Source organism: Ptychodera flava, unplaced genomic scaffold (assembly GCF_041260155.1).
Source record: "Ptychodera flava strain L36383 unplaced genomic scaffold, AS_Pfla_20210202 Scaffold_40__1_contigs__length_1388640_pilon, whole genome shotgun sequence".
NCBI classification, from domain to species: Eukaryota; Metazoa; Hemichordata; class Enteropneusta; family Ptychoderidae; genus Ptychodera; species Ptychodera flava.
Window position 1 is genome coordinate 1,153,683 of NW_027248362.1, and position 14,232 is coordinate 1,167,914.

Sequence of the window (14,232 nt, forward strand, 5' to 3'; positions counted from 1 at the left end):
ACAAGGAGTCCTACAAGTGCCATGTGATCAGCGTATTTAAACAAATTGACAACTGAAGTTTGAATTTTCATTTCATTGGTATATAAGAAAACAACAATGGTGATAACAAGCAACCCTGGGGAGCACCTGTATTCAAAACAAGTGTTTTTGAGAACATGCCATCAATCAACACCCTTTGTGGTCTATCACGGAGAAAGTCTCGAATCCAGGGGATAATATGTTCATTCACATGTAAATCAAAAAGTTGTTGTAGGAGAATATGAGGTTGCATTGAACGCTGAGCTAAAATCAATGAATAGAATACGCACATACGATTTAGAGCATTGCAGGTGATTTGCAATCATATTGAATAATGTAATCGTAGCATCTTCAGTCCCTCTTCAAGCTTTATATGCAAATTGCAAAGGATCTAACCAATCTGAGACTGAAGATACCAGATATTTACTGACTACTCTTTCCATACACTTAGCTAGCAGAGAGGTGAGGGCCACAGGCCTGAAGTCGTTGAGTGAATTTGCATTTGTCTTTTTCGGCACTGGAAGTACAGTCGACATTTTCCATGAATTTGGAACAATGCAGCGATTAAGCAAAAGCTGGAAAAGCATTGCCATAACTTGTTTCAGTTGCATTGCGCATGTTTTCAACACTTTACCACGTAAACCATCACGTCCAGGTGCCTTGTTTGGACGAATATTTGCAAGTTATTTAGCTACCTCATCCTCTGTCAGCTGTACGGATTGATGTAATGGAATATTTTCACACATCCTGTCACACTCTCTGCTGAAATCCCTAGGGTCAAATCTACCATAGAAAACATTCAAGTCATTTGCTTAAGTTTGACTGTTTGCAGAATTAGTGGTTTGCTGTTTCTTTTGCCTTCCCATCATGATGTTAAGCCCTTCCCAAACATGTTTTGCATTTCCCAAATAAAGTCGCTCCTCAATCTTATGCTTATATTTAAGTTTAACTTTCTGCATTTTTTGTCTAAATTCAATCCTCTTTTCTCGGAAGCATTGCAAGTCATCTGTAAGAAACGCAATTTTTTTTGTCATTCAAACACACTTTAAGATCTTTAGTTAGCCATGGTTTGTTGTTAGGAAAAACTTTAACTGATTTGGTCTTGATGATATTAGTTTCACAAAATTGAATATAGGAAGTTATCGTATCTGTCAACTCATGGATATCAGCACAAGAGTCAAAGAATAATTTCCAGTCTGTTGATTCAAAACAATACCTTAATTCATCTATATTTTCCTGTGTCCACATTGGCACTGATTTTGTTTCAGGCTTCTGACATTTCACTTTTTGTCTATATTTTGGGAACAGATGTATGACATTGTGGTCCGATTTCCCCAGTGGGGGTCTGCAGACTGCTTTATAAGCATCATCCATGTTACCATAACAATTTATCTTGGAGTTCCTGAGTTTGTTTAGTGAAGTCACTTATTTCTTCATTTTTCTGTTTCATTAGTTTATTCACCTCTCTGAGTTTGTCATCACGTCTTTTTATTCTTTTGTTAATGTTTCTAGGTGTTAATGATGCAAGCTGTTCCTTTAATCTATCTATGTGTCTAGTCTTCTCTCTGTACTTTACTCTAAGTGTCTCAATCTCTTTAGCTTTCTCTTGTGCTGCTACCTTTTCCTCTGACAACTCTTCCATTGCTTGTGTTAATGTGCTAATTTCTTGGTAACTATCTGCTAAGCTACTTGTCAAATTTCCTAGCAACTTCTCTATATCTGTACTACTTGCATTGTGTGAATCTTCAACCTGCGTATTCATTTCTCTACATGCTCTCTGTTCTCCACTATTAACTTTCCTGCTTGGCAATTTATATGGCTGACAGAGAAAGCTATCAACATCACCATAACTGCCACCTCTCTTTGTTTGCAGGTACCTGTAGTGTAGTCTAGACCACTGCTCTGTCACTGCATTAACAATAGTATTTAATTCCTTCCCTGATGCTAAAAAGGCTTTAAGCCATTGCATGGCACATTTCCTGGGCAGGTGTTGCATTACAGGAAAATTCCTGAGCTCTAATATATGTCTAACTTCCAAGTTTTGAATGGTGAAATCTTCATTGTCAGCAAAGTTAGAGGTTTTCAAAATCTCCTCAGTTAAACCTTTTCAGTGTTCGAAATAATCGGTGGCAATGGTGGCATTTGCCACCAAAACCTGTCAATCTGCCACCAAAATTTTTTTCTGGTGGTATTTTTCTGCCACTAAATTTTGGGTCATCATGTCATCAATCCTACGGCTTGAGTGAAGGAACACTGAAGGAACACGCGTTGTCTGACGGCGGAAAAACTCATTAGCAAAAAAAAACAAAACTAATTGCGACATTTTGGCATGAATGAAAACATAGCGTGAATCTAAACTTGTGATTGGCTAATCTCCATATCGATGACAGCAGCTTTTGTACACTTGACATGTTGTTGCCCTCTGTGATAGCCGCATATGCAGTCATACGGCACAAGATAAAAGCATGTTGTGACAGTTTGAAAACAAAGCCAAACCACAGCCTGCGTGAATTAAATAATAACAAATACTTGCAATTCATTAGCCAGTACAGGGCTCAGAAATTCGTATCGCCCGACGCCCCTGGCTTGTGAATTTTGTGTTGGGCAAGTAAATCAATATGCTTCCCGTCCGACGGGTAAGTGCACCAGCGGTTGAATTATTTAAGCTCTGGACAATTCAAGCTTGAAAACGTACAGTATTTCATTAGGTCTGTACAGGCCTACAATCATTGTAAGTCCTTCAACTCTCAGCAGTTTTTTCTGAAAACCCTTGAAAATCCACCCGACATCGCAAAATAATCGTCCTTGCTGTTGTAAAACACAAAGTCGTAAAAATAGAGTTTTGCGACATGTTCTCTCTGACGTAAGTGGAGTGAACTCACTGTTTTGTTTGTTCTGTTTGTGCAAGTGTATGATGGCCGTCTTCACTCGATAGTGTAATTGCACCATGTGCTTGGTAAATGGATGTAAACTTATTTGGAGCCATGGATCTCGGCAATGCTTACTGTTCAACACATTAATCAACCCCCGGTTGAAAAAGTAGAAGTTTACATCGTAGTCGAAACGGGCTCAGTCGACCAAGGAGGCCACATATTGCAGCTACGTAGTGCGTGAGATGCAGACAGTTTCAAATTACGTGACCTTGGTTGTTAGGGATCGGCTCTCACTTACAGAAAACAAATCTGCACTGAAGAGTAACAAAAACGAAACTCGAATCTGCTTTCTTCACGAATACATTTATTAAGACAAAACTCTGAAAGACGGCTGTGCTCAGTGAGCAAACATGTAACCAGGTAAAACTTTAAGGGTTGCAGATGTACCGTACATGTGTGTATGCATTGGCAGATAAACACTAACAGAGCAGTTGTTTGTGATCTCAGCTTGCAGCCAGCCATGCACATTGTAAATCACACAATCTTATTAATCTTATGCAAAGATTTCAATTTGGATTAGGTTGTGGAAAAATTCTAAATTCAAAGATGTTTTCTTGTTGGCCAAATCTACAGAAAAGACTAAAGTATTCTCGCATTTCTTCTGCTACATTTCAGATTTGATAGTAGTCCTTCATTTTAACAAGATGTAGTTCATATTTGAATCTGCTTTTTCCCTCTTTGGATTCACTTAATATGCCCAAACTCTTGCTCTCTGTTACAAATTACTGGTACAATTATTAGAAATTTAGGGCAAGTAATTTTTCCTCTCGGGCAAGTAAAAATGAAAATTCACGTGTCCCACGGCTAGTAAGTTTGAAAATTTGTTTTCGAGGCCTGCAGTATGGGTTGACTTTTTGTGACGTGTACTCACCATATTTTGAAGAATTTATAAATTAGAATGAGTATGTGGCAATGTCAAAATGTCTTTTTATACCGATCACATGATGTGTTAAACTGCCACCAGATTTTTCATAATTGCCACCTGATTTCATATCCGGTGGCAAACTTTTGCCACAAGAAATAAAAAAGTATTTCTATCCCTGCTTTTGCTTTGAAAACAACAGATAATCCAGGTTGAGAATTGTAAGTGAGCTGAACATTTGTTTGTAATACCATTTCTTCTTTTCCCTCACATTAGGGGAAGACTGCATTAACTTGCATGGTACCTGAAACCGAGTCCTTGCCTGAGCAACTCGGGTGACAAACAGAACACTTTTAATTCCAAAGGTGTGAATGTTCCATTGTTATGTTTATCTAATCCAGCTGGTGCTATTGTAGTGCCATTGTAGGAAAGGCAGGTCTGTGAAATTGATCCTCTAGGGAAGTAGGGTATTCCTAAGTTAATGGAGCCTTCCCGTAATGATTTCTTGCTCTGTCAATTTGCCTTCTAACCTTCTTTATGAAGTTGCTAATTTTTGTTGGCAAATTGATACTTAGTTCAAACAATCGAATTAACCCTGGCAGATGTTTCCATTAAGACAGTCTTACCTGCAGACTTGGTCGTTTTGGTGATTGTGGTTGATTTAAAGTTGGGTTGCTACTATGTATTCTATGGCGTTGTACTAACTCATCCGCAGGGGGGTCTGTCCAATAATGATCTGGTGTCTTCATCTTTGAGTAGTCCAAAGCACACGGGCCCACTGCAAGACAATATGCCAGGGATAATGTTACCGTTATTAATCTTTACAGCCCTGATACGTTTTTTGCGGAACGAGGTTGTACGGCAGAAGGGCCCGAGCGTGTGAGGGCCCGAACGCCATACGACAGAGGTCTGCAAAAACCGTATCAGGGCCGTGAAGGTTTTATCATATACCTTATGGAATAAGGTATATGATTTTGGATGAAGTCTATCTGTGATTGAGTATCTTCACAAGAAGTTCTAAGGTACAACGGTTCCAAAGATTATGCAATCGTCATACATACATGCATGTGGTTAAAAATATTGTGTAGAGATTTGAAGATAGAAATTTATGCAATGTCATACATTTATCGCCATTTTTGTAAATTTTTCTGAAAAGCGATGGCTGTATCCCATCGCGTATTGATATACATAATGACGTCATTTGTTTACCTGTAGAACTTGTAGGGCAATGTACGTGTACCAACAAAGAATGAGGCGTAAATCGAGATGTAAGAAGAACGGCGTTGTGGAATTTATGGTAAATTTGTGATAAGATCATCAGTGAATAGCTCGATTGAAAGAAATATTGTGTCTTTAATTTTATGAGATTTCGCAATGAAATTACAGTGTACTTGAGGCTGGGCGACAATGACGCGATGGCGGCGTACGTACGGCTATATAGGCTTAGCCTATCTGTTGCACGATCGCACCCGATCGGATTTATATTCAGTTCACTTTCAAATATTTCAGAAAGGCAGACATCATCGATAATGTGCTTAGTCAACGTTTGATTTTAATACGAAACCCAGAGAAATATCACCGATTTTCCCTAACTTCACTGTCCCCTATACGATCAGAACGGAGGAGACGTTTGAATCTTGCGCCGGCTTTGTTTACGAATGGAACGCTTGCTGATAACAACGCACGTAGTAACCAGAATGAAGTTAGTTCTGAAATGCACGCGCTTGCCCATATTTAGGCAAAGTGTGCCTGGGTGTGATACGGCAACTTATTACACAAAAGTGGGGGCGTCTTTTCCCATAGCGTTACACAGGAACGTGGCTCAAGATATATGATAAAAAATTACATGGAGCTTTTACACAAGAAACTATACTGGAAATGACATATCTCAACTACATTTGTATGCCGTCTACACTGTAATCAGGTAGTTGTGCATGAGTTTTCAACAAAAACACCCTTATAACAAGTCATCGTTGATGACACAGTCCCCACTTGTTAATGGGAACTTTGATTACAAATCCTCAGAGAGGATAGAGTCCTCTTCATTAATTAGGTCTGTGATAAAAATACTTTGATAAAGATGGCGCTCAATGGCCAAGAATGAGTTCCATGGTGATGAAAACATAAAACCAATGTAGGCCACCATCCTAAAGTTCATTAAATGAGTCAACTAGGAATTAATCATCAGGATGTTGCAAAACATTTTTGCATCCTATCATAACACTGATAGATTATCACTGGTACCATATTTTATAAAGTTTGATGCAGTGCTTCTGGACATTCACCCTAAAAACAAAAGTTCATCATGTAAATGCAAATTGGCAATTAATTTGATTTATTCGATCGTATCACAAAACAAATGGACGTGCATATGTATGACATATGTCAATGTCCTTATACCAACTTTGAAACATAGGGCCAAAGTCCCTGAAGCTACTATAGACATGGATACAAAATTAGGTATTTCCTTACTGTATGAAATTATCTCACTAAGGTCATCCTAGGGACATGTAAACCAAATATTGAAGCTGTCTGACCAGCGGTTTTGAAAAATCAAGCGACTCAACAGTTGACAGAGCTCTGCTGTGTTATGTAGAGAATAACCTTTTGTGACACATGTATTGATGAAGAAGGTGGATATCTTTGATAGCTCATTTCAGGATTGCCTGACCTAAAATGGAAAAAAATTCCGTAAAAATACAGATTTGCATATTTCATCAGACTATATTTTTGTATAATAGCAAATAAACGAGAGTTAATTACATTCTAATCAAACTAAACAAGACTTGCTTAAATCAAGATTTACGTCATAAAAAAACAGCATATCTGTCAGGTTATAAAGAATCTTGAGCTGGTTATCTTTTGGTAATATCAGTATTTTCATCCTATTAACCAAGCACATTTTAACTATCAAATTAACATGGTAAGTAAGTTCTGTTGAATAAGTTGAGACTGTACTACTCAGAGAAAGCACACTGAAGAGACAAATGTTTCAAACTTAAGAAGTTCAAGGTCATCAAAAGCATTATAAGGAATCATGTTACACTTTCATTGCACTGTTTACACAGATTGCATAATTGCTATAAATAGCACATGAGGAAGCTTACAGCCCAGCTTTACCATAAAAACCCTATCACTTTGACCACTCTTTTAATTGACCACTCTATTTTTTTCCTCAAAAAGTGATCCTATTTTATCCTTACCAAGTCAACCATAAATGGAAATTAGATCCTTCTCTATCTCTGTTTATTTGACCACCCTATCATGACAAACTATTATGAACAATTTCTTTTAGATAACATAAATGGTGGTTCAGAACATATCAAAGTTGGGATTCAGGAAAGTTGCCTTTACATGTTTTAATCCTCAATTCACTATGAACTGTCAAAAAAAGTTGAACTTTCTGATAATTCCACACTAAAATTATTTTGGCTTTGATGATTTCCTAATTAATTCAATTATTTAAAATCATATTAATTATTTTTTTCTGGGTGAATTGATAGTGTTTATACGGTACAAGAATTACATACAATGTAAGTCAAACTTTGACCAAAAATGACAAAAAAATTCCTTAAAAATACACATTTGCATATTTCATCACAATTTGAACAAATCTAAGTTGGGTTATCCCTAGGGACCTGTATACCAAATAACAAAGCTGTCTGACCAGCGGTTATGAAGAAGAAGATTTTTTACCAAAAACACCTTTTTTGGCATTAATTTGCCTATTTTCAACAATATCAAAAAATAAAAAAAAAACCGTTTCTCAAAATCATATTTTTCATCTACACAACAAATATCAAATCAGTAAGTACTGCGGTTCTCAAGATATTTGAGTGGACGGACGCCTCACAAACGGACATACATACATACATACATACATACATACATACATACATACATACATACATACATACAGACTGACGACGGACGCCGGACGGATACCCATCCCAATAGCTTCTATAGACTATAGTCTATAGTAGCTAATAAAATTGGTTGAGATATGCCTGAGTTATGCCTTCGTACATAAAAAATCGTAACAAAATGGCCGCACGGCAGCCATATTGGATCATATCACAAAAGCAATTGACGTGCATATCTATGACATTGGTCAATGTCCTTGTACCAACTTTGAATGAAATTGGTCGAAACATGTCTGAGTTAGGTCTCTGTACATGAAAAAATCGTAATAAAATGGCCGCATGGCAGCCATATTGGATCGTATCACAAAAGCAATTGACGTGCATATCTATGACATTGGTCTATGTCCTTGTACCAACTTTGAATGAAATCGGTTGAAACATGTCTGAATTAGGTCTCTGTACATGAAAAAATTGTAATAAAATGGCCGCATGGCAGCCATATTGGATTGTATCAGAAAACAAATCGACATGCATATGTATGACATAGGTTGATGTCCTTGTACCAACTTTGTACAAAATCAGTTGAGATATGCCCGAGTTACGGCTTTGTACATGACAAAATCATAACAAAATGGCCGCACGGCAGCCATATTGGATAGTATCACAAAACAAATTGACGTGCATATCTATGACATTGGTCAATGTCCTTGTACCAACTTTGAATAAAATGGGTTGAAACATGTCTGAGTTTAATGGCTCCGTACATGAAAAAATACCGTCAATGACGCTGTACCTTCTCTAATGTGCGGCCAGGTCAGGTAATTGGTTGTTGGCATGGAGTTGTTGGTAAATACAGTAGTTGATGATGTAGGGGCATGAGGTGGGATATGGACCCAAAGAACCCAAAAGATGATTAAATACATCAATCAAAAAAATTCTAAGCTACAGTATAAACTGCCTAAAGATAGTTCAATGTGGAAAAAAGTTAAACAATTGAGAAATAAGAATTAACAGTCCAAAATAGTAATGACGCACTTCCTTACTGACCTGAGTGCATGTGAAATACACAACCTGGCATCTGTAAATTAAATGTATACCAAGTGATCATTTCCAGTCACTTTTAACTGTTTTTAATGGATTTTCCAAAGAGTCCTGTGGAAATGATGAAAAACGCCTATCTGGTCTTGTGTTTGTATAACCTCATGGCTGATAATTGTCATAGTATTGAAAAAAAATTGAAAGTGAAGAAATTACTGTTTTAATAGGCATATTTTCCTTGAAATACATGACCGTGTAAAGAATATATGCTAAAAGTGTTTAAGAGTAAATTTCTTTTCAAAAAATAATTTATTTGTGACCAAAGGATTTTTATTCTTTGAGTTTACAAATTCAAACACTGCAATTTGTTCAATCATCTTGTGCAGTGCAAAATTATAAAATGACTGAAAAACAAAAAAAATTGGCAGAATTACAGTCTTTGTGATGTAAAATTATGGGTTGACATCACGATAACTGTTAATCTGTTTGAAGTACTAATATACTATAATTTAAAAAAGAAAAATTCATGCAGAAACGGTAAAATATATTGTCAGCAATGTAGTGTTAATTTTGACTTTACATCAAAATATGCCTTTGCTGGATACCAAATATATAGGGCGAAATATCAGCCATGTTCAGCAAAATCCACACAACAGCATTGATCCTTTTCTAATTGATTTGATTTGCTTATGTTATCCTTGTATGACAGTCAGTACAATATGGAACTTGAACACAACACAGTGAATAAGTATGCTGTAAATGAAATGGTGTGGCTGCATCCACATGCAGCAATAGGAGTGCCTTTGTCTCTCACCCCTCATTTCCAACCTGTCCCATCCCTGAAAAAATAGTTTGGTCTTATATTTATAATGTTAATAATTTCTGTATTTGTCAAAATGTGCGTATCTCAAAAACTTTTGATCATAAACATTTTCATTTTTTTTTATAGCTGACCAATCAGTTAACCTGTTTATTTTGAATATTTGCACATTTTTCCTCAGTATTTGACATTTTCTGAATACCTTCTTATTCAGTTTGTCATTTTCTAAAAGTTTAAATGCTCCATTGGTCAAGCTTTCCACAAGCATCAAATGTGGTACTTCATATAGGAGGGTATGCCTCTAGAGGGCGGGCATCATGAACACTCCTGTGTTTGTTGGTTAATTCCTCCATGTAAACTTCTGATTGTACTGTAAACATTGAACATGGCCGACGTCCGATTTTCCTGTCTAAAACTTTCACTCATTTTCGTTCCTATGACTCTGAAACTCCAGGAAACGATTGGGAAGAAAGGGTTATTTTGAAATATTGAGGTACTCGCCGATATTTTGCAAAATTAAATGAGAAAAAATGCAAGGAAAATGCCGACAGGCTTACACAATGACAGTTTTCAGACTCGGAGGCATTTGATCATCTGCAGATTATGCAACAGGCCCAGATCACGTGAGGCCATGAGGGGATATCCACGCAACTCAGTACCAAACACTAGCGCTCACAGAGTGAGCAAACACAAAGTGAGTACCCCTAACGTCAGCTCAGTAGTCTGTAATAGATTGTAGTCAACTAAGAAACCTTGGAGAAAGGCTTAACACTGTGGCTATGCCGCTAAGTCCCTTTTGATTTTTGTCATAGCTCAAAATCGTTCTCCCACACCTCAACCTGAGCCATGAACACCCCCACCAGTTTATGATATGACCCATCACAATGGCATGACGTCAACGGATCTTGACAGACGGAAGTCTTGACAGACGGAAGTTCTTGACAGCAGCATATTGGTTTTCAACTCTAATACCTTCTCTGTCTATAAATAGACACGAGAAGGTAAAAATCGTAATAAAATGGCCGCCTGGTGGCCATATTGGATCGTATCACGAAACAAATCAACGTGCATATGTATGACATAGGTCAATGTCCTTGTACCAACTTTGAATAAAATGGGTTGAAACATGTCTGAGTTATGGCTCTGTACATGAAAAAATCGTAATAAAATGGCCGCCTGGTGGCCATATTGGATCGTATCACAAAACAAATCAACGCGCATATGTATAACATAGGTCAATGTCCTTGTACCAACTTTAAATAAAATGGGTTGAAACATTTCTGAGTTATGGCTCTGTACATGAAAAAATCGTAATAAAATGGCCGCCTGGCGGCCATATTGGATCGTATCACAAATCAAATCGATGTGCATATGTATGACATATGAAGTAATCCTTGTACCAAGTTTGAATGAAATCGCTCCAGGCATCTCTGAGATATCTGCGTGAACGGACGGACGCACGGACGGATGGACGGACGCACGCACGCACGCACGCACGCACGCACACACGCACGGACATGACCAAACCTATAAGTCCCCCCGGACGGTGTCCGTGGGGACTAAAAAGGAACTAATGAGCAATTGTCACATGATAAGCAATTACTGGGATTTTAGTTTCACCAATGTATAACAAACTATCAGCAGCCTTCTTATAAAATAGTTTATTTTGGCATTTTTCATGCTCATTGAGACAAACACAGTGATTTACGATCAAAGTCTATCTGTGATTGAGTATCTTCACAAGAAGTTCTAAGGTACAACGGTTCCAAAGATTATGCAATCGTCATACATACATGCATGACTGATATAATTTTCTGCATTAATATACCTTCATATGCTCTAGATCTATAAACAAAGCTGTACACAGCAAAGGGGCCATCACACAACAGTTCTGGAAAGTAATGTGTGAATTACTATGATAAAACTAAACTACATAGTAATAAACATGACCTTCTACAACTTCCCCTTTGACAAGCCATCAAGGGACAATGACCTAATCATCATACAGTGATTCACATATAAACAAATTGAAATGAAATTTGTGATGGCTTCTGCAGACTTTGCAGCCAGTGCTTGCAGAGCACATAGTTTAAATTTAAGAAGCTGAAATGAAATGAAAGTAGGAGAAGATTGAATCTTACCTAACAATGAAGCCAATATAGGTCCATCTACTGGATCTGCAACTAAAGCTTCTTTTTCATAGTACTTACTGTAATAAACACAATTGACAGAGAGTTAAACAATGGATATGCAACAACAAAACATCCATTAAAACATCCATTTCCCTGTGAATACTTTGGTGTATCCCCCATTACCAGTAAAAATAGTATCAGTGAGATATGCTCCCATATGCATTGACCGCCTAGTTTGGCAACACCAAACTGTGGTTATACTGTACTAGTTATAGTCTGTTTATATTTTCTGTTTGTTGAAGAAAATATGTTTTGGCATAGTGCCTATAAGATTTTAGAATTGAGAAAATTTTAGAATGTTTCTTCTTTCAACAATGCAGGCCCTACTGACAACATTAAGTGTTTATAATACATTACTAATGAGGAAGTATAAGTACCATAAGAAGAGTGTTCTGAAAAGAGTCAGTCCAACTACAACCATAGAAGCAACACATATAGTATGGGAACACACTAGGATCATGGCATAGAGAAGTTTATAAAGGAGGCAGTTCAACCAGTACTCTTTGTCTTCCAAGAAACCTTTAAGAACTTGTACAATTGGTTTATTGTCATCACCATAAGTCACCCTAAAATTTGAAGATTATCCATGCAAAAAGCAGCTTTGAGACTTATCATTATTCAGGAAGGTTATCTTTTACCTATTTACAAAAATAAGTATTTCCTGACTGTATGAAATTATCTCACTAAGGTCATCCTAGGGACCTGTAAACCAAATATTAAAGCTGTCTGACCAGTTGTTTTGAAAAAACAAGCAACCCAACAGTCAACAGAGCTCTTGTAACCTCCATAAATGTAATAATCTCCACAAATGTATTATCAACCACAATTTTAATAAAATCAACCACAAATGTAATAAAACTGTCAACCATTAATGTAACAACCTGCAACCACAAATGTAATAAACAAATTAACCATAAATGTAATAAAACTCAACCATAAATGTAATAAACTTGAACTTGCATATGTGATCATTTGTTTATCAATGCCCAAAGTAAATAATAACTTTAATAAGACTAGTGTAGTGTTATTGCATACTTTCCTGAAACTAGGTTTTCTTTCCGAAACACAGAATAGAATACTTTGAGAATACTATTAGAAAACGGCGAGGTACCGATCAAAGCGTTAGATAATGGAAGCGGAACAGCAGTTCTAGACACTGATAATTACATAATAAGGAAGCGTCAAAATAACTTGTCAACCAGTGATACCACACAAAGTTTATGACAGAGGACTCACAATAAATAACAGAGAAATATGCAACCTTATGACAGAAACTTACGACACAAAACATGTTGACGAGAACATGTATCCATGTTTAAATCTAGTAAAAACAATACGAACACTACCTTGAACACAGTAGAACAAAATTAGACATCCTAACATCCCCAGTGAAGGAACAAACATCAAGTGGGACAACATAGGAATACAGAAAATCTATCGATTATTCCACACAATTTATCCACGTAAGATGAATTTGAGGCGACTGATTAAGAAAGTACGGCAAATTTCGATAAAAAGGCGTTAAAGGATCGTAGTGTTATACAGTCTCCTCCACTGTGGAGTAGAGACTGAACTGATGTTCAGATTACAGCTGTGTCTCGCCATGGCCAATCAGTTTTGTACCAAAACAGGGAATCGTAAAATACACTTTCAAATGTACAAAACACACTAAACGCAAACAATTAAGATATGAATAATGTGTGGAGTTGCTTTCCTTATTACAAAGATGAATATTTAAGGGCTAATTCCTCAATTGCAACGACAAAATAGATTTATTACATTTATGGTTGACAAGTATTACATTTATGGGTGATTAGCTCACGTGTGTAAACACGTGGGCTATTGTCATAGCGATGTCTGTCTGTCTGTCCGTGTGTGTGTGTGTGTTAGTGTGTGTGTGTGTGTGTGTGTGTCTATCTGAACGGATTCAAGTCAGATTTGGTAGACAGGTACCATATGCTACTTGCAAGAACTGATTAGATTTTGGTTACTGTGGCTTGCATATTAATGAAGTTATGCAATATCGTTTTTTTTCGTACAATGGTTTCCCTATGGAGGCGGTAATGACAGTGTAGACATATATCAAGAAATACTGCACAAAATTTCATGAAACTTTTCACGGATGACAATCTAAGAACATTATGATGATGCTGTGAGTGTCATGTCAATTACCTTCTCATTTGCATATTTAATGAACATTTGTTATTAGTGAGATAACTCTGAAATTACTGCACCAAACTTGATGATACTTGCAACAAATATTGATCTGACACATATCTAATTATACTTAGAAGCATTGGGAAGTGTCAAGTTAATAAATAGGTCATTTGCATATTTTATGAAGTTTTGTAATTAGTCATATAACTCTGATATAACTTCACCAAATGTGATGAAATCTGTTGCAGATACTGATCCGACAGATATCTAATTGTGGTGTAGAGCATTTACTTGTGTGAAGTTATTTAAGGGTTTATTTGCATATTTAATGAACTTTGTAATTAGTGAT

The 14,232-nt window shown here is 36.7% G+C and overlaps 1 protein-coding gene across 1 annotated transcript in view; it reads right to left on the reverse strand.

Annotated features, from left to right (window-relative positions):
- The window catches only part of LOC139127974 (small G protein signaling modulator 1-like), a 270,506-nt gene that overhangs the window by 197,097 nt on the left and 59,177 nt on the right, over window positions 1–14,232 (reverse strand). Inside the window, 2 exon segments of the mRNA XM_070693822.1 lie at window positions 4,440–4,591; window positions 11,676–11,743. Coding sequence (XP_070549923.1) covers window positions 4,440–4,591; window positions 11,676–11,743 — 220 coding nt within the window.